At 46.2% G+C, this 24,041-nt stretch overlaps 1 protein-coding gene across 1 annotated transcript; it reads left to right on the plus strand.

Moving 5' to 3' along the window:
- Nucleotides 1-1,071: 1,071 nt before the first annotated feature.
- LOC117047433 (complement C1q and tumor necrosis factor-related protein 9A-like) lies at nt 1,072-23,786 on the plus strand. The gene is made up of 3 exons (XM_033150579.1): nt 1,072-1,134; nt 18,414-19,028; nt 22,470-23,786. Exons 2-3 carry the CDS (start codon nt 18,416-18,418, stop codon nt 23,357-23,359), a joined length of 1,503 nt encoding a protein of 500 aa, XP_033006470.1. The 5' UTR covers nt 1,072-1,134; nt 18,414-18,415; the 3' UTR covers nt 23,360-23,786.
- Nucleotides 23,787-24,041: the final 255 nt, after the last annotated feature.

Genomic DNA, 24,041 nt, shown 5'->3' on the forward strand with positions numbered 1-24,041 from the left:
CGTACTTGTGAAACCTTTCAGAAAACCCACTGATTGTAATTCTTAATTGCATTATTCCTCCTTCCATCCCAGACATCTTAAGGATAACTTACCGTACAGCCAACTATTGAGAATTGAGAGGTATTCCTCATTACAGATGAGAAGTAGAGTCGATGCCCTGTCCACTTCTTTACTTTCCAGAGGATATCCTAACCGAGTGATTAATTTTTTTTGGGGGGGGGGAATATATCCTTAGCTAAGGATCGCTCATCACTCCCCCCCCCCAATGCCACAAACATCATCCAATACACAGATCATGGGATCCTTAGAATTTACCACGCATTCAGATAGGGTAATTAGGATCATAAGAAAACACTGGCATATTTTGTGGAATGTCCAAGGCTGTTCTGATTTTCCACTTATTGGCCTTAGAGAAACCCGGTCAATTAAAGACATATTGGTCCATTCTGAGCTTACATTGACATGTTCTCCCACTAGTTCCAGCCTGTTGGGTCATCATAAATGCCGTAGATGCCCATCTTGTCCTTTTGTTTTACAGACAAAAGAGATCTATGATGTTCACTCTAACTTTTGATTTACCACCCCTCATTTCAGTACGTGTCAGACCAAAGATGGTATTAGGGATACCTAGTAAGATGCCCTTGCAATCTGCTTTACATTGGATTGACCACACGAGCGGTCAGTGTCTGTATAGGAGAGCATCAATCCCACATTAGGAATCAAGTCACGGAGGCACCTTTAGTTGAGCACTTTGTAAAACACCACCATGCAGATACAGACCTACTTTACATGGTTCTGTGGGTTAATCAGAGAGAATTTGGGATAAGGAGAGATCACGTCAAATTACTACACCACCAAGAAACTAAATTGATTTACCTATTTAAATCCCTGCACCCAGGGGGGTTTGAACACTGAATTAGATTTTAATTGGTTTATTTAAGCTATTGTTTGTGTTCACTATGCTAGATTTTGGATACTGTATCTTTAAATTTCCGGAAATTGTATGTGATTCAGTGCACCTGTGGGTTGCCTTTATAATGCTACTAGGATTCTGCCAACAGTATCAGCTTACTACACTCTTAAGTGATTGCTGATCTATGGCTGTTTGATGTCCCTGTGGGGACAATTTATTTGGTATGTATTTATTATTGGTTGTTCATATGCAGGTCTGTCATTGCAATTTCTGTATTACTTGAATATAATGGATTTCATATCACATTATTGCCAGCTGATGAAGAATTATCATTGAAACAGTTCATTATCCTGGAAGAACTGTTCTGTCTGCTGCTGTGCTCAGAGTACCTTATTGCTACGTTCGGAGCACCTATCACCGCACATTTGCAGGGTGTTGACTGTGGAAAGAAGAAGAGGAAGAAGAGTTTGGATTTGATATCCTGCTTTATCACTACCCTAAGGAGTCTCAAAGCAGCTAACAATCTCCTTTCCCTTCCTCCCCCATAACAAACACTCTGTGAGGTGAGTGAGGCTGAGAGACTTCAGAGAGAAGTGTGACTAGCCCAAGGTCCTCCAGCAGCTGCATGTGGAGTGGGGACTCGAACCCGGTTCACCCGATTACGAGTCCACCGCTCTTAACCACTACACCATGCTGGCTCTCAGATGGAGGCATTTTTGCCTCCATCTTAGTGTTCTTTGATAGTGACTGACCACATCTACCATTTCCCCGCTTATTTGACTCCTATGATTTGTGATTTGTTTGTCTTCTGTTTATGAATTGTGAAACAGTATAATATTATAAATATTTTGTGAGTACATTATTAGCCATGTGTTGCTTGTGGTTGTTCAGAGCCATTGGCCCAATTGGCTGCAGGAATATGATCTGGCCTGCGATAGGCCAGTTGACCAGGGAGGTCCAGGGCCCACCCGCAAGGCCACCTGCTCAAAAGGGGGCAAACGGATGACTCATACAGATTCACTCATGTTCCAACAAGCACAGATATCTCACATGAAGACTCCTTGCCCTTAAGCTTGCAGGTCTTGCATAAGCAATAACAAGATATGGAAAGATGTGCAATGCACGTGTTGCTTAAATATGACCCAGAAGTTTGTACCCACTATTTCCATAAAACCACAGGTTGGGAGAAACACCAAAAGTGAGGACAACCCCGGGATGGTGGACACCAGTTTTCCCCCCTTAAAGTTTCTAGTCCTCTATGTTAATCTGGTGAGCCAATCAACATATAGTGCACATCATGCCCAAAACTGGCCAGCACACCAACATTCATCGGATTGCAATTGAAGTTTGATTTTGCTCAGTAGCAACTCAGTAGAATGGAGTATAAAACTTACACAGTAAAAAACAAACAAACCTGGTTGTGTTTTGTATTCTCATTTTTGTACATTTTTACATTGCAAACTGCCTTGCCTATATTTGAGGCTTCCACTATGCTTCCGGCTGTAAAATTCACCAGTTGCCTGAGAGTTTGTTCTGTTTTTAAATTGGCATGTGTTTGAACCTTTTAGTGCCTTCCCTAGTTTCATTTTTCAGGAACTGTTCTCTTGGCTATAACCTGAAGCATTATCTCAGGGCCACCCACAGTTGGCTACAATCTACCGGTATGTATGCTGAAGGTTTAACACAGATAAATGTAAGATAGCATGTAGGTGTATATGTGTACCTGAGAAGAGACCACACCCTTTTCCAGGCTGTAATCTGCACTTCCAGAAAACCTGAGGGTGTAAATGCATCGGGCATACATTGACTACCGCGGTAATGGGACGCGGGTGGCACTGTGGTCTAAACCACAGAGCATAGGGTTTGCCGATCAGAAGGTCGGTGGTTCGAATTCCCGCGATGGGGTGAGCTCCCATTGCTCAGTCCCTGCTCCTGCCCACCTAGCAGTTCGAAAGCACGTCAAAGTGCAAGTAGCTAAATAGGTACTGCTCCGGCAGGAAGGTAAGCGGTGTTTCCGTGCGCTGCTCTGTTTCGCCAGATGCATCTTAGTCATGCTGGCCACATGACCTGTTGCCTGTACGCCGGCTCCCTCAGCCAATAAAGCGAGATGAGCGCCGCAACCCCAGAGTCATCCGTGACTGGACCTAATGGTCAGGGGTCCACTTTACCTTTAATGGATTCACAGGATTAGCAGATTGTCCTCTAGTAACATAAATGAGGGACACATGTACCAGAATATTGTGTGTTTGTGTGTTGAAGGAGGAAAAGAATATTTCCATAATTTGAGTATGTTAAAAATCCCCCTTTCCTTCAAGCAGCCAATCAGGACATTCTTCTTCTTTTCCTTGTAAACGAGAATCTTGCAGTTTTATTCAGAAGCAGGCACTCCCACTTGCTGTCTTCGTCAGTGTGACAGCAGTGGCCACATTGGGAAGGATTCTGCTCCAAGGTTATTTAGGCAGAACTGTCATTTGCGTGTTGAGGTCCCCAAGACACCCCCCCCCCCCAAGAACTCAGACTACAGACATAATATTTCTTTGGGTTTTTGGCAATAATTTAGGCCACAACTTTATTCAAATACAAATTATGTGAGTGGTTGCGTAGGCATTGGTTCAGACTAGCTGTCCGCCGGGACAGAGCTGACTTTCGGTCAGCGTCAAGAGAATGCCACCTGATTCCTTTAATGGAATTCCCTGCACCATCATCATTCTGGAAGGGGGGGCCCACCAGAGCCAAAGGCTCGCCACCAAACCACTCACATACCCAACCAGATGCTTAAACCCTCCTTTTGCGGGGCACCAACTTAATGGCGGAGGAAGACGGCAGATCATTTTTGCTCAGCTGCACCACCAACGCTGAGGGAGGACCTTCACAGGTCACACTCGACCGCACCAAAGGAATGAACTCCTCCCAAGCATTCCTCGTCTGGACACACAGGATACGCTCACATGGACAGATTGCTCAGCTGCACCACCAACGCTGAGGGAGGACCCTCACGGTCACACTCGACTGCATGAAAGGAAAGAACTCCTCCCAAAACATTCGTCATCTGGAACTCCAAGATACGCTCACATGGGCAGGACGGTCGAGATGGCGCCTCAGTCCAGACTCATCAGTGCACTTGCCAGCCTAGTGCATGATGCTGTGGCCAACAAACCAAATGCTCACATCTGCTCCTAGGAAAAAGGAAATAACAGACAGGCATCAGCACAGGCATCACTGGCAACGCTTCCTGATGTAAACCCTTGTCAGTGTCAGATGACACATATGCATAATGCCTTTGTAACAGCACCTATGCGGAAGGAATGAAGCGTGTTCAGAGATAGGCAAGCTGCAGGCTGTAATAACAGGCGCTCAACATGAGCAAATTGATGCCTGGCTAACAGGAACCCATTATCGTGCACTAGGAGCGGAACAGCCCCCAGGGGGACGAAGAGCCAAATATTACTGGTAACCATAACTGGGCAAGGGCCCGGCATCTGTGACCAGAAGCTTGATGATAGCATCCCCCTTGCATACTAGGTCTGTCTCAGAGCTCCCGATTCTAATGAAAAATTCCAAGCAGATAAGGAAAAATCCAGAAGCAGTAAGCCTCTAGACTCTCAGCCCTGTGCTGGCTGCAACATAATTTCCTCAACCCTCAGTGCACTAAATTGCCATGGAATATGCAGCAGAAAGGAGTTTCTCCTCAATCTTTGACAAGCAGACAAGTCTTGGCTTGCTGCAGATAATGCATAGAAGGTCAAAATGACCTGCTTACTGACTGATGTTCTCAGAGGTTGGAGCCAACTCCAACTTTCCAAGGCCCTGTGCACGACATCCTTTGTGCAAGGTCTCCGGAAATTAAGTTTTACCAAAAGGAAATTGCAGTGGACTGGATCCGGATGTTATTAGTGGCACATCCGAACTGGAGCAGGCGAGCCAAGTACTGCAACACCTGCTCAGAGGATGGGGGCAAGTCCCTCTGAATGGCCGGTGACTGCCAGCAAAAGGCTAAGAAGTCACTCCAGACCTTCTCATAAAACCTAAAGTGGAAAAGGGAACGGAAGCTGCTACTCCCCGTAATAATTAATTGTTGCTAAAGTGCCACAGGAGCTCCAGAAAAGACCAGCTATAGCTGGGCGTCCAGAGCCCGAGACCTGAAGTTCTCCATCTGAAAATATGGGATAGAGCATCAGCGAAAACCTCAGATGATCCCATAATAAAGTGAGCAGAAAACACCAATTTAAACCTTAAGCAGTGCTGCTGAAAAATGTGTAAAAGGGGCAGAGACTCTACTGGAGTGTGAGGACCATTTTGCCAAGGCTCACCACTGCCTGGACGCCATACCAAATGCAGATCAGACGGTCACTGAACTCCTCAGTCCAGATGGGCACTGTTACTACAATGGGGAAAACTCAAGAAAGGTTAGGTCACATGATTGCCTTGCCACACCAGACTCGAAGCCATGGCTTTGAACGCCAGCCGCCCCTGAAATAAAACCCTAGGCATCAGAATGAACCTGACACACTTTGCAGGTTCAAGGTATCCTGCCATGGTGAACACTATTGCATTCGCTTAGGATTTGCAACCACCGCATGAGATCCGTCTTCACCTTGCTTGGTAAGCGGAACGGAGGGGTGGCCTGGGGCAACCACTTTGCCTGCAAAATTAAAGTAGATGAACTGCCAAGATCGGATCTGATGAAACATCACTTGCTGAGTATTCCAAAATAACTTTCCTCAAGGCAGACAGCTTCTCCATAGGCGAGCAGTATGTTTGAGGAACGATACCCAACCTGATCCCTAACTACGTTAAAAGGGGGGGGGAGGCAATAGAGCCCTCTGTCTAATACCGGTACTCTGCCAACAGGACACACAGCTCCTCAGTGAAGGAAGGTCCAGTAAAACTACGCCATCGCTGGTGTCCCATGATCCAGCCAGGAAAATAATCAAATTAATGGGTCACCCCAATGAACCAGACTGACCAGACTAACTCGCCAAGACCAATCAAGGAAGGTACTAAAGGACTCAAATGCTGCACAGGCTATTGCACAGCCCATTGGCATCTCCTTATCAATATAGTAAGCTCCATCCAAATGAACGCCCAACCACTTTTTATGATGAATGGAGTATTGCATTTTAATGTTCTGTTGGAAGCCGCCCAGAATGGTCGGGAAAACCCAGCCAGATGGGCGGGGTATAAATAATAAATTATTATTATTAATTATTATTATATTATTATTATTACTTAAAATCTTGTGGGTGAACCGGCAATAACCTCAAAGCAGATTCAATAATGCCTTTTTGACCGCAAGGCCCCTCTTCCCGTTTGCTTATTTGTTTGTTTGTGTATGTTTTTGATAAGCTTAACCGCCTGATCCAGGATGCGTATTTCATGGAATAAAGTACCGACGGGATGGCATCGTTCACGGGGGGCCTTTGGGATGCAAAATTATGGATCAGACAGAAATCACATGGGGCTTACTTAGGGACAAATCCCCAATGGGGATAAATGCTAGTCGGGAAGAAAAGGAGAATCAAAGGGGGTCCCGCCATGTGATTCAATGCAAGCTCCTTCCTCATCCTTCTTTCTGGCTACTTCAGGTAGCTCTCTAACCGACTTTTTTGCTGTATTCCAAACCACGGGCTGGAAAGCCACGGGAATCCTAGAATATTGGGGAAACCCTTCCCACAAGTACAAAACAGCTGACCAATGTGTATAACATTCCAGATAGGTTTCGATAGAGATAATCTTATGGGAGTGTGGGCGAGAGGTATAAAATTATTGCTTGTCAGACCCAGCCCTGCTTGGGCAGGGGGCATATTGGGTTGCTGCTGGGCTCCCTTCGCCCCCCCAAAAGGGGGGTGCCTGCCTAAGCAGCAAGTAGCGAAAAGTTTGTGCACCTATTCACAAGAGGTATCATGGAATCAAATAATTGACAAGGCGACAGGGACCCTGAGGGTCATTTTGACCAACTTCCATCGATCGCAACAGGTGGTTCCCATCCAATTTGAACCGCATAAGAGCCTGCTTAGCTTTGCAAGCATGCCAGCATTTTTAATTGCTGCACCACCAAGAGGTGCTCCTGTCATGGCGAATCGCCCCTTGGACAGAGGTACCTGGGAGAAGAGACTCCCCGGCTCCTTTTGGCCGGCTTTCTGGAACGTCTTTTGTGTCGACACTTTCCGCCTGAAGACGCTTGTGCTGGCACTGGCAGGCTGACCTCAGCAGAGGACTCAGGTGCAGGATCCTGCAGCAAAGTACCTGGGAGAGGCTGAGGAAAGGAAACAGGTGAGATACCAACCCCAGGAGAAGGCCCGGGTAAGGACTGAGAAGACCTCCCAGACTGGGAGGGGGCCTTTTGCTGCCCCCTCCTCCTAGCTGCCCGCTGAGCTGATGCTCCCACCACCCGCACTGGGGCCTGCGGAGAGGAAGGAACTGGACTCCGTGAAAATTGGGAACCAGAAATTAAAACCCCCAATGCTGGGCGCTCCTCTCCCTCCTCGCTGGATGCTGATGTAGCAGGAGACCAAGCCCTGACTGGAGGCGATGGCCCTGCTTGAGCACTGGTTTGCTAGGCGGAGCATTGAAGGCGACCATCCATTCTGGATGCAAAGCGGGCCAACGCTTCTGGATCACTGGCCAAACTTGCTATGAGGGATTTAATACGGCCCACAGCACAACTAGGATTGGGTGAACAAAGTGACTGGGATGGCCCCTTAATAGCCCTCTTTGCTGGGATAGAGGAAGCAGGCTGCGCAGAAGCCTTCTTTGGAGCCATTCTAGCAACAGGTTAAAGAAGAGTTTCTACCCATGGGCTGTGAGCAGGGCCGTCTCATCCATAGGGGCTGGTGGCGCGGCGCACCAGCGCGGTGGGCCCCCCAGGGGCACCCCCGCGAGCCCGCCGGCATACCGGGCTCCCCCTCCCCAACCAGCCCCGCCCCCATGGGCGGGCAGCCGGCTTGCAGCCTACCCGCCCGCCCCTCACCCCCCGCCCACCGGCGCACAAGCGCCCGCTCCAACGCCACGCCCCTCATCCCCCGCTCACCCACCCCCCCTCCCGAGGGGCGGCCAGCGCAGGAGGGAGGCGGGCGGAGAGGCGGCAGGCCGGGGGCGCCGAGGGATCTAAGACGGCCCTGGCCGGGAGGCTGCTGAATGAAAGACAGCAACATTGCAGCTGACGTTAGGGGTTGGTGGTAGTACGACAGCACAGAGTGTGACAAGGACTGTGAGATTGGGGGGAGCGGGGCTCATTTAATCTCACTGTAAACATGTGGTACAGTGAAAATAAAGTGTTTCTATTTCTATTCTACCTACCCAGCAATAGAATAGTCCCAGTAAGGAATACTAAGTAAGATAGACATCTAAAATGGTGACTGTCCTGTTAGGGCAAAACATACTTGAAGAAAATAAACTTGTTCAGAAAACAGCATAGCTAAAGATCATACACAGAGTGCTCATAGTCATATGAGGCCCAAAGAGTCACTGGCTGCACTCTGTCTGCCTCAGAGATGCATTAGCAATAACAGTACAGACATTCAGGCAGACATACCCACACAGAGCTGCTGAGCCTGCAAAGAAACTGATACATTTTTTTATAGCGAGAATGAGTCACCTGTCAGCATTCTAACCCACTGAGCTAAGCAGGCTCCCTGCTTTTATTATTATTATTAAATATTTGCGAAATAAACATCAAAGCTCTGGGGCTACAGAGTGATTTGCCAACCTCTTAGGCTGCGGAGAAACAGACCAATAGGGCAATAGCAACGATGCCCTATGCCAGAAATAAGTGTAATTCACCTAACTACAAAAGGACCCCAATAGGCCGCCGAAATGGCGGGTGTGTGTGTGTGTAAAGGTGGCCGGAGCACAGCTCAAAGCCTGGGCTCATTGTGCGCCTCTCATGAGCGGCCCGAAGTCGCTGCTCACTGCAGGGTGGGTCGGAAGGCAGCGGAGCGCGGTCCGGACTGGGGCTCCTCATGTGCCCTCTGTTAGCGGCCTGAAGCCTCTAGAAGGTGGGAAGTGGCGAGACAGCCGCCACCTCCACAGGCAATCAGGGGCTTCCTCATGAGGAAGCGGCACGGGTCTGCAAAAGGCAGCCGAAGGCAGCGCACCCTGCGCACCTCAGAAAAACAGCTGGCCTGCGGCTGGGAAGTGAAAGGAGGCTACTCGAGAGGAGGCAGCGGGGAGGGAGCGCAGCTCTCCTGGTGCACCACCCTGAAGCGGCAGGACGGCCGCTGCAAAGCTGGGCTTGGGGGAACGGCTGGAGCGCAGCAAAAAGGGAGGGCGCCTGGATCGCGGTCCACGGGCGCCTCAGGGCACGTCCCCACGGCGCAGGAAAGAAGGGGGGAACAGCCAGATCGCAGCACGACGAAAGGGGCTCCCCTGCACAGTAGAAGGCTGGGTTCTAACAGCTACAAACGGCTGGTGGGGGAGGTAGCAAAATGGGAAAGGGGGCTGGGGAAGGGAAAGGAGGAGTGGGGCAAAGGTAAGGGGAATGAAGGCTGGGGGGGGGGGAATAAAGTACAAAGAAGGATAAGATTCAAGGAAAGTAAAATTCTTGCAGCTAACTGCAATTAGCAATACAACCGTCCTACGAATGGTTCACAGTGCTCAGTCTGATCCCATTGATCCGAAGCACGCAGCCAAGAGGAGGATCTCCCTGCATGCAGGGCAATATAAAGGACGCTGGGCTGTCCATCACAACATTGATACAATCGGTTCTACTCAGCAACTCGCAGGGACCTATAGGAGCTGTGGCCAGCTAGCCAGCCTGCCCAGCTACCAGGGAGGTGTCTCTCTGGCCCCCACCGCAAAGCATGCTCTCACAAGTGAGAACCCGATTTACCCAAAGGTATGGAGCTTCTTTCTTACCTTAGAGGTGGGTGAGAAGGAAAAACCACACATGCACGTCAGAAAAGTGAAAACCAGAAAGAAAATATTTGGTCCAGAAAACATAGTAATAATGGCCATGAAAAACAACATTGGCTGGAGTGGAATATTCCTTTGGTCAGGTGTGGGTGAGTTCTGTGTTTGTGGTCACTGCTGCAGGCTGAAAGCTAGAAATACATTTTTCTGTATCCACAAACCCCTTTAGCAGGCTGCATAGTAAAGCTAGTGCTACCTGTAACTAGTGCCACAAGGCAGTGATTGCCCCTTGTAGCACGGACCAAGAATCTCTGGTTCTCCATTCCATCTTAGTGTATTCCTCTTGAATACACAAAGTACAGATGGAAGATAGAGAAATCCAATGATAATTGACCCCTTGAGAGTCCAGCTGTTTCCTGGGGTGTGGTCACTGTCGCATGCTGACAGCTTCTAGGAGCCACAGTTGAGAGCTGAGTGCAGGGTGGGGACCAAAGGTGGACAAACTACCCCAGAAGGAGCAGGTGTCCTCCACCAGAGGTACTACCACTCCTCTTAACACCCCATACATCTCAAGCTACAGGTAACCCACATCTTATGCATGGGTTATGTTCTGGGAATAGTGTGTATATGCAAAAATGTGTATGCTTGAACCACCCCCTTGGAACCACCCTGTGCGAGCAGTCTTACCTACCAAAGTCAGTGCACCAAATGGACCTTACTGCTGCAAACAAGGCAAACAGCTTTTAAGCAAAGCAGAGAGCTGAAAAGCTCCTTCTGTGCTGGGAAACCCCTGCACAAAAGAGCTTTTAAGCTGTGCATTCGGCTTGTGCAATTTCAACCGGCTGGCCTTCAGCAGTTGAGACCACGCACGTTAAATGCACATAAGTTGCGAGTTAACTGCACAATGAAAAGCCAAAGTCGACAAAAAAGAAAAGAAGAAGTGTTTGTGTTGTGAGAGCAGTGTCCTCTCCCACCTTAACCCCATCCCCTGGGAGAGGGTGTGCCACTTCAATTCTTGCCTTCAGGGTTTCCTCAAACGTTGGCATTAGAGGAATGACATTTCCAAATGTTTACGTGCGAAAGTATTTGAAGCAAAACAAAAATCAAGGGAACAGCTGTAGCCAACAAACAAGAACGTGGAAAGGGGCAGAGAATGACAATCAACAAACAGTACAAGTATTTCTTTCACCGGTGCCTGAGGGTTTTGCCCACAGGGCTAGCGAAGGCTCATATATCCCTTACAGCTGTGGGTCTATTCATGTGTAATGGCCAGGTCTGGTGATGTCCTCAGCACTGTTGGCTCCCTTCAACTTGCCTCAAGGACTGTTGATCCCCCTCATGGTTTCATCTCTCATTGGGGCCTTGGGTTTATTTACAGCTGCTTAACAGTTTTGGTCACCCTCCTCCACAACTGCTCATGGAGGCATACTTTGCACAACGCCTTGAGGCCCAAATTGACGTGATCTTTTTCACGTAGCTAGCCTTTATGTAGTTTTCTTTAACAAATATTCTGCAACAGCCTTGGGATGGGCATTACTGAGATAGATCAGGGCACTGGCTTAGGGAAAAACTGGGCGTGTTAGTCCTTTGGCCCTGTTGTGGTATCAATCAGACTTGCTCCCCACCCCCCACCTGACTTGCTATTTACACTTCGCCATGTACATGCAAACATCCAGTTCTGGGCACCACAGTTCAACAAGGATACTGACAAGCTGGAACGTGTCCAGAAGAGGGCAACCAAAATGGTCAAAGGCCTGGAAAAGATGCCTTATGAGGAACGGCTTAGGGAGCTGGGTATGTTTAGCTTGGAGAAGAGAAGGTTAAGGGGTGATATGATAGCCATGTTCAAATATATAAAAGGATGTCATATAGAGGAGGGAGAAAGGTTGTTTTCTGCTGCTCCAGAGAAGCGGACGCAGAGCAATGGATTCAAACTACAAGAAAGAAGATTCCACCTAAACATTAGGAAGAACTTCCTGACAGTGAGAGCTGTTCGGCAGTGGAATTTGCTACCAAGGAGTGTGGTGGAGTCTCCTTCTTTGGAGGTCTTTAAGCGGAGGCTTGACAGCCATCTGTCAGGAATGCTTTGATGGTGTTTCCTGCTTGGCAGGGGGTTGGACTGGATGGCCCTTGTGGTCTCTTCCAACTCTGATTCTATGACTTTTTTAGGCTCACAGGCACCTCTGGATTTGAGTGACTACTGTGGGTGCCACTGCCTCTGGTCACTTTTCTCCCCACTCCTTCAGATTAGCTGCTGAGAGAGACAGAAAGCAAACAAATGCACACGAACTTCGCTTTCTTCTTACTTGCACTTCCTTGTTCCTGTTACTCACCACTTTCTTGTTCCTTAAATCACAGTCAGCCTCTGCTTACTATATGATTGTAGTAGATCCAGGTTTAAGCACACTAACTAGAAGCCACTGTCACATCTGGTTTGGTCCTTCCTTATCCTGCTAGTAAATCTGTCCCCATCATGGGTTACTGTCACGTTTTGTTGTTACTGATTTTCGGGGGAAGTGGGTTTGATGTCCAAGAATATAAAATCAACTGTAATTGTACACTTTGAATTTGCTGTTAGGAAAGTGAATCCCACTTGAAATGGTAACAGTCTAGGAGTGCCCTGAATGTATCTGAGTAAATAACAGCAAAAATGCTTTGCATGTCTACTCGGGAATAAGCCCTTTTTGAGAGATCAGTGGGATTTATTCCTTGGAAAGAGTATTTAGGATTGCAGCCTAAAAAACCCCCAGAAAATATTTTAATCCAACTTCTATTACTTTGAGGGTTTTATTTTTTGTTTTTTGTTTTTTTTGGTGGGAGGTAATGATTCATGGCAACTTTCCAGTTTGTTCAAGGGTATTCAAGGTAGAGGCTCAGAATGCCCAAGAGGAAATGAGCTTAATTTTCAGTCTGTAAAGTATAGTTTCTTCCATGTGATAATCACAGGGTCTGTTGTGGGAGTGCTGCATTTTTGGGCAAAAATTATTACTGTGGTTTGCTTCTGCTCCAGGGAAGTAATGAATGCAGGAAAGGAGAAAACAATTTCACTCCAGTTTTCTGAAGACCTTTCTTGTCTGGATCCTCCCCGGTTGGTTATATCTAACCCTTTCCATACATTCAGAAGAGCATGCATGGTTATAGATGGGGAGTGGGTACATGCAGGAAAAGGTAAAATGGTAAGGACCCCTGGATGGTTAAATCCAGTCAAAGGCGACCCTGGGGTTGCGGCGCTCATCTCGCTTTCAGGCCTTGGGAGCTGGTGTTTGTCCAAAGACAGCTTTCCGGGTCATGTGACCAGCATAACTAAACTGCTTCTGGCGCAACGGAACCAGAGCGCACGAAAATGCCGTTTACCTTCCTGCCACAGCGGTACCTATTTATCTACTCACACTGGTGTGCTTTCAAACTGCTAGGTTGGCAGGAGCCGGGACAGAGCAACGGGAGCTCACCCCGTCGCAGGGATTTGAACCGCCAACCTTTTGATCAGCAAGTCCAAGGGGTTCAGTGGTTTAGACCACAGCGCCACCCGCGTACGCGCACACCAGCCCTAAGGATAGGCAAACGTGGTCAATTTTGGTTGGGGGTGGGGATGTGGGCAAGCCCTGGCAATCACATGCGACATTTAGTGGACGTGCCTGACTACTTCCGACATTTCATGCTTTCACTGAACTCAGCACCGAAATTGCAGTATACACCTTGCATCCTACTCTGTGTTGTCTTTTAAAGGTCTCACCTGAAAATCGTGAGGCATGTCCATGGGGAACTGGCGACATATAAATTAATTGTGCTGATATAGGCAAACCTGTCAATGTCAGTTTCTCCTTTTTCCCATACTCCACATTTCTGCATTGTTTTTGTTTTTATTTAAAGTCCCTGTGAAAATTCACAATCGCTTTAGTGCGATTTTCTCCACTTTTATTTTTTGTTTTTGTTTTATTAAAGATTTTCTTGGTTTACAAAGTGTGTGTAATGTCTCTCGTATTTTTCCATAAAACATTTTTACAGATCAATTTTAGTTGTTGAGACATTAGGGAGAGGGGTGGGGGAAGGAAGTGGGTGGGATGGGGGGGAGGGTGGGGTGGGGAGATGATGTTTCTATTTTCCTTAATATATGTAGGATTTGGTATCAGCGTCGCTTGTGTTGGTTCTCTGTTGTTTGCTTGTGTTTCTTTGGCGGTGAGAGGTCGCGATTGGCGTAGGGTTTGATTGTTCATTTGTGGTTGGCTGTGGTGGTCTTTGGTTTCCTGTGTGAGTGGGGTGGGTGGGTGTTTTGGATCAGGTTAGCCATATTGATTTGTATGCTGTCGGTAGATTTTTGTCATTGTCTTGTTGGGTTGTGTGTGCGATGAAGGGGGACCATACGGGGGTGAAGGTGTCTTCTTCTGTTTGTCCCTGTGCTAGTTTTAGGTTGCTGGTTAATTTTTCTAGTAGGGCTGTTTCCCATACTACTTGGTACCATTGGTCCATTTTTCTCCACTTTTATGAATGAATGAATGAATGAATGAATGAATAAATAAATAAATAAATAAATGAGATAAGAAAATGTGTAGGCCTCCGAAGAGATGCCTTTCCAAAATTGTGAAGCAAACAAGGGAATAAAAAGATGGTCTACTGTTGCTCTCTAGTGGACTAAACCTGCAATCGCAATAGAAGTTGCTGCTGGGAAAGATAAATAAGGAATTCATTCAATCGGACGTTGGCAGCTGTTCCTTGCTTTTTTTGTGTGTACTCCTTTTTGCCTATCGCTGCAATTATAGAATTTTAGGACATACTGTTGTTGTCACTGAATTATGTAAACATCAGGGGTCTTGTGGCAAATAGTGAGGCCCGCCCTCTACATATTTGGGAAGATACCCTGTTGTGTATGTGGGGAGAGGAATGAGCCAAACTCTACAGGTCCCACATCATACCCATTCCGCATCGGTAAGAAATCGATCTTTTCGTGCGTTGGCGTCTACACTGTGGAACTCCTTGCCGATTGATATCAGACAGGTGCCTTCACTGAACTCCTTTTGGCACCTGCCAAAAACATTTTTTTTTTTGTTTAGATATGCTTACCCAGATATCTAGAATCCTGTTGGGTTTTTAGTTTATTGCTGGTTTGAATTTTCTGAACGTTTTGTTTTTGCCAACATTTTTATTGTTTGTCTTTTTTTTTCTTCAAACTGCCTTCATTTATTTATTTATATTTTTTTACAACCAAGCAGTATATAAATTCTATGAAATAAATAAATAAGCAAATAAATAATAAAACAAACTGGGGATCACTTGCTCTTCTCATAATTAGGCCATGAATTCTGGACTATATTTTCAGCCTCCTCTCCCTTTCTTTTCCTTTTTTGCAATACTTTTGGCTGAAACCATTTTCAACTAGTGTGCCCAGAAAAAAAAATTAGCCAAGGGGACCTCTGATACAGAGTGCAACTGTATGGGATGGGGGAATGGTTTATTTATTTATTTATTTTTTAAAACTTCTATTGTGCTGTTTTTCTTCCAAAACCTGTCCACCCAGCTGTCATTTGCCTCTGAATAGCAGCAATGAGGAGAAGTAGCAGCCTTGGTAGTGGCTTTGGTAGCAGGGAATTTCAGCAGTGAAATGGCATGGGAGCAGAAAGGGTTAACAGCCCTCCTCCTCCTGCCCCACCATACTAGGACACTTCTTTGGATTGGGTCCCCTGTATCTGTCCTCCTCTCCCCATACAAAGGGATGCAACCAGTTCTAAGCACAGTTAGTTAAAAATGATTCTTAATGTAACGCTCTAGTTTGGGCCTTTAATACATCTGGAAATTTTGTATCTAATCCTTAGAAAGTTAATTTCTTTCTAGAAAGAAATGAAAAAAGAGGGCAGTTCTGTGGAAACAGTTGCTCCTTATTCCTCTTAATGACAGGTATTGAGAAGCAACCACCGGTTTGGAAAACTAACCTGTCTTTTCAGACAACAGAAGTCATTAAGAACAGGTTTTATTTATTAAAATACAACAAAAAAGTGCATTTTGCGGGCTTTTATAGGAAGCAATTATTTATACCCAAGAGTAGCTTAGCCCCTCCTGCATGCCTTTCTTTATTGTACAAAATATGTGGTCTTTGTTTGAGGTTTTAGTATTTAAGTCAGCTCAGTCTGCCATTTCAGCATCACAGATGTGTTGGGAGAACCATCTGAATATCTGAAGACTCCTTGCAGGTAAACCATCCATCTTGAATTTACTACTTGTGCTTTCTAACCATTTCCCCCCTACAGGAACTCAGAATGGTTTTGCTCCCACATTGTACAATCAAACCGTTGGCGGGCTGTCAGATGTACTGGCATTTAAATGAAAGGTCCATTGAGTCTTGCTAGTTCTTGTTTCCCACAGCGGACGGCCAGATGCCTCTGTGAAACCAGCAAGGAGAGCATAAAGGCAACAGGGCTTCCTGGCCCAGATGCTGATGGACTACAACTCCCATCATCTCTGACCATTGGCCCCAATGTTTGTCAGGTAAGGCCCTGTTGGAGGTGCTGCCACCAGGGGCTTCCTAGTTGGCAGTAACCCATGACAGGGCCGTATTTGGTGGAGTTTCCCAGTTTGTGGAAAGCCCTCCCTAGTGAGGTTCATCTGTCTCCCTCATTGTTGACTTTCAGGGAAAATGTAAAAAAACAACATTCCAGGTTACCCAGGCATTTGACGGCTGAAAAGCACTGTTCCTAGCAACAATGAGATCACTGATTGAGAACATTATAAAATATTTCTTATGCTGGATCTACACACAGGAAACCCCCTCCACTATAAATAAGTTATAAATTAAATCATTATAACAAAAGAAGAAGAAAAAACTCTGTGTAAAATGCATAGACAAAGTTTTGTGCTCTAAAGCGCCATCTAGTGTTGCATGTTTATAATGCAATTACAGAGCTGTAACATGGCTAATGTAGTCTTTCAGAATGTTTTAGATTGTTTCTAGCATAAGAGCCAACTCCTAGGGGCCAACCCCCCCCAAAAACATTAGAGCCCCCCATGTGATCGATTATGTGGGGTAGGGCTTACATGCCTCCCCAATATTTTATTCAAGTTGGCACCCCTTGTTTCTAGACTGTTTTAAATTGTTTTAGAGTGCTTTAAACTGTTTTAGTTGCTGCTGTGTTGTTGTTTTGTTGCTGTTGTATTTTTAAAATATTTTATCATTGCTGGGTCTGTCGTGCTGGGCTCCTTCCGGAAGGAGGGTGGGATATAAATAAAATGAATGAATGAATGAATGAATGAAATAAGCAGCTTAGAAATGGAATTTTAGGGTGCCCCATGCTTCCAGAAAAGGAACACAAAGGATGGTGGAGAGAAGGAACTGGCCTGCTCAAGCCCCTAGCAATTTATAATAATTATCCTGGAAGAAGGGTATTGGAGTGGTGTGGGAATTTGTGTGTGTTTTAAAAATTGTTCCCTTGCACTTTATATATGGAATGGTTCAGTATGTAAAACTGTGTCACCTCCCCCCTGCCCCATAACTATCAAATGCTCAGATTTGAAGCATGGGTGGCGCTGTGGTCTAAACCACTGAGCCTCTTGGGCTTACCGATCAGATGGTTGGCGGTTCGAATCCCCACGACGGGTTGAGCTCCTGTTGCTCGGTCCCAGCTCCTGCCAACCTAGCAGTTCGAAAGCACGCCAAAAAGTGCAAGTAGATAAATGGGTACTGCTCCGGTGGGAAGGTAAATGGCGTTTCTGTGTGCTGCTCTGGTTTCGGTGTTCCATTGCGCCAGAAGCGGCTTAGTCATGCTGGCCACATGACCCAGAAAAACTGTCTGTGGAGAAACGCCGGCTCCCTCAGCCTGTAAAGTGAGACGAACGCCACAACCCCAGAGTTATCTGCGACTGGACTTAACTGTCAGGGGTCGTTTACCTTTTTTTAAAGCCCCTTTATAATAGCACAGAAGGATAGCTGTCAACCTTTTCCTTTTTTTGTGGGAAATTCCCTTATTATAGCAGTGGGAAACATCAGGGAGGGTTGACAGCTATGCACAGAAGGGGAATGCCTCAGTAAAGGAAGGGGGGGGGAGAGTCCTTTATCCCTTCTAAGATGTCCTGGAGGACTGTCCTGTATTTCAAGTATGTCCTGCTCAGCCCAAGTCCATCTTAAATTTGCTCAAGGGGGAGGCACAGAATTTCCCTCCTTCACAACCACCCTGCGAGGCAGACTAGACTGAGAAGGGGACGGCCCAGTGACCTTCCATGGCTGAGCAGGAGTTACCTTGGAACATAGAAAGGCACCTTACACCAAGTCAGGCCATTGGTCCACCAAGTCCAGCATAGTCTGCTCTGACTGGCAGTGGCCCTCAAGGGTTTGAGAGAGGAAACATCCTCTGCCCTACATAGAGATGCAAGGGGTTGAACTTGGGACAGTACGCATGCAAGGCAGATGCTCTGGTCCTTCTTCCCCTGAGTTAGAACCATGGCATCTCTGGTCCAAGTTTGGCATCCTGAACACCATGCTTCCCTTGGTTCTTGATGGTGTGAGGCTGTTAAAAGTTTAACACAACATGAGCCCTGCGAATCGGCATAATCGGCACAATCCCGGCAAAACAACATTACTGCCCTCCTCCCAATTGTGGTTTATAAAATTAATTTATTTCAGTCATGTTCGTTTCAGTGTTTATATTCTTTTTTTGTGCCTTTTCAGACATGATTCCCGTACTCCTGATCCAAGCTCTGCTCTCCAGCGCCCTCTGGAGTCCCGCAAGGACAACAGCCATCGTCAGCTTTTCTCCCTACCCTCTCTTCACAATGGAGTCACTCAGCGGTGTCGCTGAAACTGAAGACCCTAAACAAGCCTTCACTGTTCCCCCTGATCAGGACCCAGAGACCAATGTAATTGATCTGGTCACAGATGGTGGGAGTCGAGCAAGTTCCCAGATCGCTGTGACACCTGTGGCAACCTCTTTCTTTAACGGGGTGGGTGGAGCGGGAAGCAAGAAGAACCTTCTGGAACCAGGGGCCATCACCACAACCACCACCAGTGCCATTGGATCCAGACAACAGGTGGCACTGGAATTGTTCAGTGCTCCAAACACAGAGCATACCTCCCCGGCTATGGGTGTTTCCAGGGAGGAAAACCGCACTACCCGTCTAGTTCCATTTTCTGGGACTAACAAAGGCCTTGCAGTTGGCGACCGCTTAGATCCTGCCTTCTCAAATGCACCAAAGGGAAACAGCACCGATACTCAGCGACACTGCTTCTGTAAAATTCCAGCAGCCGAAGGACAAAAGAGAGACCAAGGCGAAAAAGAGAATGCGGGTAATTGTATCGCTTAATGCCTTCAGGTTGCCAAAATCTTTTTCTTTCTTTCTTTCTTTCCTTTTTTTTTAAAAAAAACAACAACCCCTGAACACCATTCATTTATTTTCTAATTAAAAACAACCGGATCAGTATCATACTGAAAATCCCCCCAAATCCAAATGCTCTGTGCAATGAAGTAAAGAGATACTCGGCGGCAGGTAAATGGACAAATTGTGTCCCTTGCGGTTCACTCACAAACTTGCCGGTGTGCAAAGCACCATGCGCCAGCAGAGCTGCCTGACCTGCAACACCCATGTTCTCCTTTCTCATAATCCGGTAGTATTTGGTAGCAGACCATCTGCAATTTTATAATAAGCCCCAAGACTCTGCTGAACCCGTGATGCACCTGCAATGAAGCAGTGTGACTTGGGCAGATGCAACTATAGCGCGAGGTGACTGAGATAAATGAATGGTTTTTAAATAGCATTCTGGGAAACCCCAGGGCTCCTTATAATCTTAGCAAGGCTTCCTCAATAGGAACCTCAGCAACAACTGCCAAGTTCCTGTGCAAGAAAGCTTGCCCTCCACTATTGGTGGCACTACAAAATGTTCAGCTGCAGCAGTTTGGGGGCAGTGCTGTTTTTCTAGGAAAAAGAGGTGCCGGAACTCACCACGAACACCTCCCTTGTTCGCTTAGAATGGCAATGGCACCCACCTGAGAGGTGCCAGAACTGAGTTCCAGAGAGTTCTGGCTGCAAAAAAAGAAAAAGAAAAAAAAATCCCTGGGTATATGCAGAGCAATAATGAGGCCCACCAGGAATGGCCAATGTTCTTCATGCACTTTGTATGTGTGTGAAGCCTAAAACATTTCCCAGACTCCTCTGCAACCCACAGGGTCTCCGCGGCAGACATGCAAGCGATTCTTGACTAATGTCGATGTGGGAAGAGTTCCTAGGAAGTAGAAAGTTGGAAAACTATTGGGATAAACAACAGACTAACACAGTGTTTTTCAACCACTGTTCCGCGGCACACTAGTGTGCCGTGAGATGTTGCCTGGTGTGCCGTGGGAAAAATTGAAAAATTCAAGAGAATTACTTTATATATAGTCAATATAGGCACAGAGTTAATTTTTTTAACATTTTCTAATGGTGGTGTGCCTCGTGATTTTTTTCATGAAACAAGTGTGCCTTTGCCCAAAAAAGGTTGAAAAACACTGGACTAACAGACTAAAAATGACTGGTTCTGAAGACACCATGGCTTCTCAGCAGAAAGGCATTCTGGATCTTCAGAGTTAGGCCAAGGCATCTGACTAAGGCCCCATTTGTGCTTTACATTTAAAACAGTATCTTACCACTTTAAACAGTCATGACGTTCACCCCAAAGAATCCTGGGAGCTGTAGTTTATTAAGGGTGCTAAGAGTTGTTAAGAAGCCCCGATCCCCCTCACAGAGCTCCAATTCCCAGAGTTCCATGGGAAGAACCATTGCCTGTTATACCACTCTGAGAATCGGAGCTCTGTGAGTGGAAGAGAATGGTGGTCTCCCAAGAACTCTCAACATCCTTAACAAACTACACTCCTCAGGATTCAGGGAGTTCTTTAAAGGGACAGGATACTATTTTAAATGTATTGTGCAGACCATTGGTCCATCCAACTCAGTAGGTTCTGCAGCTTTGATCTACACTGGGCAGAATGCTCATGAAGCTTGCAAATGCTTTTTTTTTTTTTTGCTTCTGCATGAATGCTATGAACTGTGGCTGTGGTGTTTAATTGGTTAATCCACCAGACTAATTGCTTAAAAAACTTTTAATATATTATTAAACCAGTACACCTTTTTGGAAATGCTTATACAACTGCAGACTGCAAGCTTCATTTAAACAAATCCCCTTCCCTTACCTAAGAGAGATTGCATCTTTTAAGATGATTTGTGTTGTGATACAAAATCAGAACTATTGGTTAGACCTGTAGTGTAGGCACATTTAACCTAATGATTAATCAATTAAAATGTTCTTAATTGTATTGCCCATTCCTGTCCATTATGGTGCTGGAGGAGACTCTTGAGAGTCCCATGGACTGCAAGAAGATCAAACCTATCCATTCTCAAAGAAATCAGCCCTGAGTGCTCACTAGAAGGACAGATCCTGAAGTTGAGGCTCCAGTACTTTGGCCACCTCATGAGAAGAGAAGACTCCCTAGAAAAGACCCTGATGTTGGGAAAGATGGAGGGCACAAGGAGAAGGGGACGACAGAGGATGAGATGGTTGGACAGTGTTCTCAAAGCTACTAACATGAGTTTGGCCAAACTGTGAGAGGTAGTGAAGGATAGGCGTGCCTGGTGTGCTCTGGTCCATGGGGTCACGAAGAGTCGGACACGACTGAACGACTGAACAACAACAATTGTATTGCATCCCTACCAGTAACACAAACAGCACAAGATATATTCAAAGGTGGTTTTGGCCTCATGCGAAAATGTCAGGGGATTCATGTCCTGGCATTAACCATTATGTTTCAGAAGTGTTGGTGGTGCTCAGTTCAGTGTGGAATATGAATGTGTTCGGCACCTCCTGTGCAGTAATTGAGAAACGCACAATCCTTTCTAGAGGGGTGCATAACTCACCACACGGAGCTGTAATGGCTCGTTTGGAGACACACCAGAGTATCATATAAATGAGTACATTTTAATGATTCTTTAAATATGATCTCAGGGACTCCTATGGTTACAGTCATTGACCCAAAGTATGATGATAGTTAACATGATGCTCATACCATCTTTCCATGCATACATTTAACTGTAAAATTCGAAGCTGTATCTTGGACCTTTTGGGTGTTAGATTTAAGCACCCATCACAAAGCAATATGTAAGGGCAGAAATTGTTCCATTAAGGGCTGGATTATGGCATTATAGTTATATAGCAATGTAGCAGTACTATTTGCTGTTGCTTCTCCTTGAATGGTGCCAATGTAGATCAAACAGCTTCACTTGGCTGCATTAGGCTGCAGGCGCAGGAACAACCCAACGGGGAGGTCTATAGTAACAGATCTTGTAGTCTGTTTCTTGCCCCCATGGAACACAGACAGTTACCTTGCACCATGTAAGACCATTTGTCCATCAAGTCCAGATCTGTCTACTCTGAAGTGGCAATAGCTTCACAGGGCCTGATGCAGCAACATTCCCCATAATTTTTTAAGGAAGGATGCAAGGATGGAGTCTGAGACCTTCTGCATACAAAGCACTCCCACTGAACTGCCCCCTTCCCTATAGCTGCATGTTTTACAGAGGAGAAACTGAAACATGAATGAGGACCTGCAGTGATGCTAGTCGAGATTAGTTTGGTCCTGTGTGTGTGTAAGCATGTTACTGTTTATATTTGAGCTTATTACAATTTTGCTATATTTTTCGATAGGGAATTTTTCTCAGTTTATATGACAATGGATAAAGATCTGCTCCTGTTTCCTTCCAGATGTGCTGAGACTTGCTAGGAGAAGAGGAGAACTGCGGTCTTTGGTAGACGTCGGACAAGACATAACAGCGGAAAGGGGGGATTCCAGATCCAGGGCTGCTGTAGGTAGACCAGTGTCCCCTCATCAGGCAGAACAACATGGTGGCTCTACTGATTTTTCTTTTCCAAGAGGTGACAAGGGTGAGGTTGGGAGCCCTGGCCCCATAGGAATTCCGGGGCCAAAGGGAGACACAGGGGAACATGGAGAACCAGGTCCAAAAGGTGACACTGGACAGAAAGGTGATCCTGGGGAGAAAGGAGAAAGAGGCATAGCAGGTGAGAAGGGGGAGATAGGACCAGGAGGGCCACCAGGAATTCAAGGAGCTCCTGGTTTAAAAGGGGATGCAGGGATGCAGGGAACAGTTGGGGCCCCTGGGAGAGAAGGGCTAACTGGACTTCCAGGCCGAAGAGGCGAAAAGGGCCAGAAGGGGGACTGCAAATCGGTTGAACCTGTAGCCTTTTCAGCTGGCCTTCAGAAAAGGAGAAGCTTCCCATTGCCAGGATCCCCCGTGAGATTTGAAAAGGTTTTCCTGAATGAAAATGAAGCATATCATGCGGAATCAGGCATATTTACTGCCAACACTGGAGGAGTCTATTCTTTCAGTTATCACCTGAGTGTTTCTGGCAAGGCGCTGAGGGCGGCGCTCTTCCACAACGGTGAAAGAGTTATGCAGGTGTCAAGCGTAAGGCAGCCTCCACAGAGTGTTTGCCAGGTCTCTGGATCGATGCTGGTTCACGTCTCTGAAGATGATGAGATTTGGCTTCAGATTTTGAATGGCTCTCAAAACGGGCTGGTGGCTGATGAAACCACTGATTCTGTATTTTCAGGGTTTCTGTTATACCCTGACTAATGAAATGAAGCATTATTACATATAGGGTTGGGAATAAGCACCCAACACCTGACAGCTTTGTGTCTTGGATCACACTCTAATTTATAGCATACCTAATATTTACACATTTTTCTCAATTTCACAGTTTCAGATTTATTGCTAGCATAGCTACTAAGCTGTAGAACAGCAGTGGCCAGTTCTTCCAGCTTTATCATTAGATTAGCACATGCAGAACTTTCTAGAGGCCTAAAACCAGAAACTCTAATAGACTTGTGAGATTTTGCACTAGGTTTCTAGCTCTCATGATATTTGATTAAACTGTTCCCTAAAGGGTGATTTTAAGGTTAAACTTCTTCACTCTTGCTTTGACAGTGGCTTATTGTCAGTTCTAAAATTACTGTGTTTTTATTTTGTTATTTTTATTATTATTATTCTGAAGCAGCATTTCATCAATGTGGTATCATTGTTAATTGCTTGGATGAGGGCTGGGGACCGCCACTCTTAATTACTGGCTGAGACTAGCCTTCCTTCCGAGCGGCCTTGCTTCCTTGACCATTAAAGACGATTTCCAAACAACATGGAAAATATAATAACAACTTTAGGATTTAATCCACAGATCTTACTTGACATGGGGTAAGGACAAGCAAAAAACAACATTAAACAGCGAGTGGTAGATACTGAATGACAGGTAGACCTAGCCAGG

Source organism: Lacerta agilis, chromosome 5, assembly GCF_009819535.1.
Source record: "Lacerta agilis isolate rLacAgi1 chromosome 5, rLacAgi1.pri, whole genome shotgun sequence".
Taxonomy (NCBI): domain Eukaryota; kingdom Metazoa; phylum Chordata; class Lepidosauria; order Squamata; family Lacertidae; genus Lacerta; species Lacerta agilis.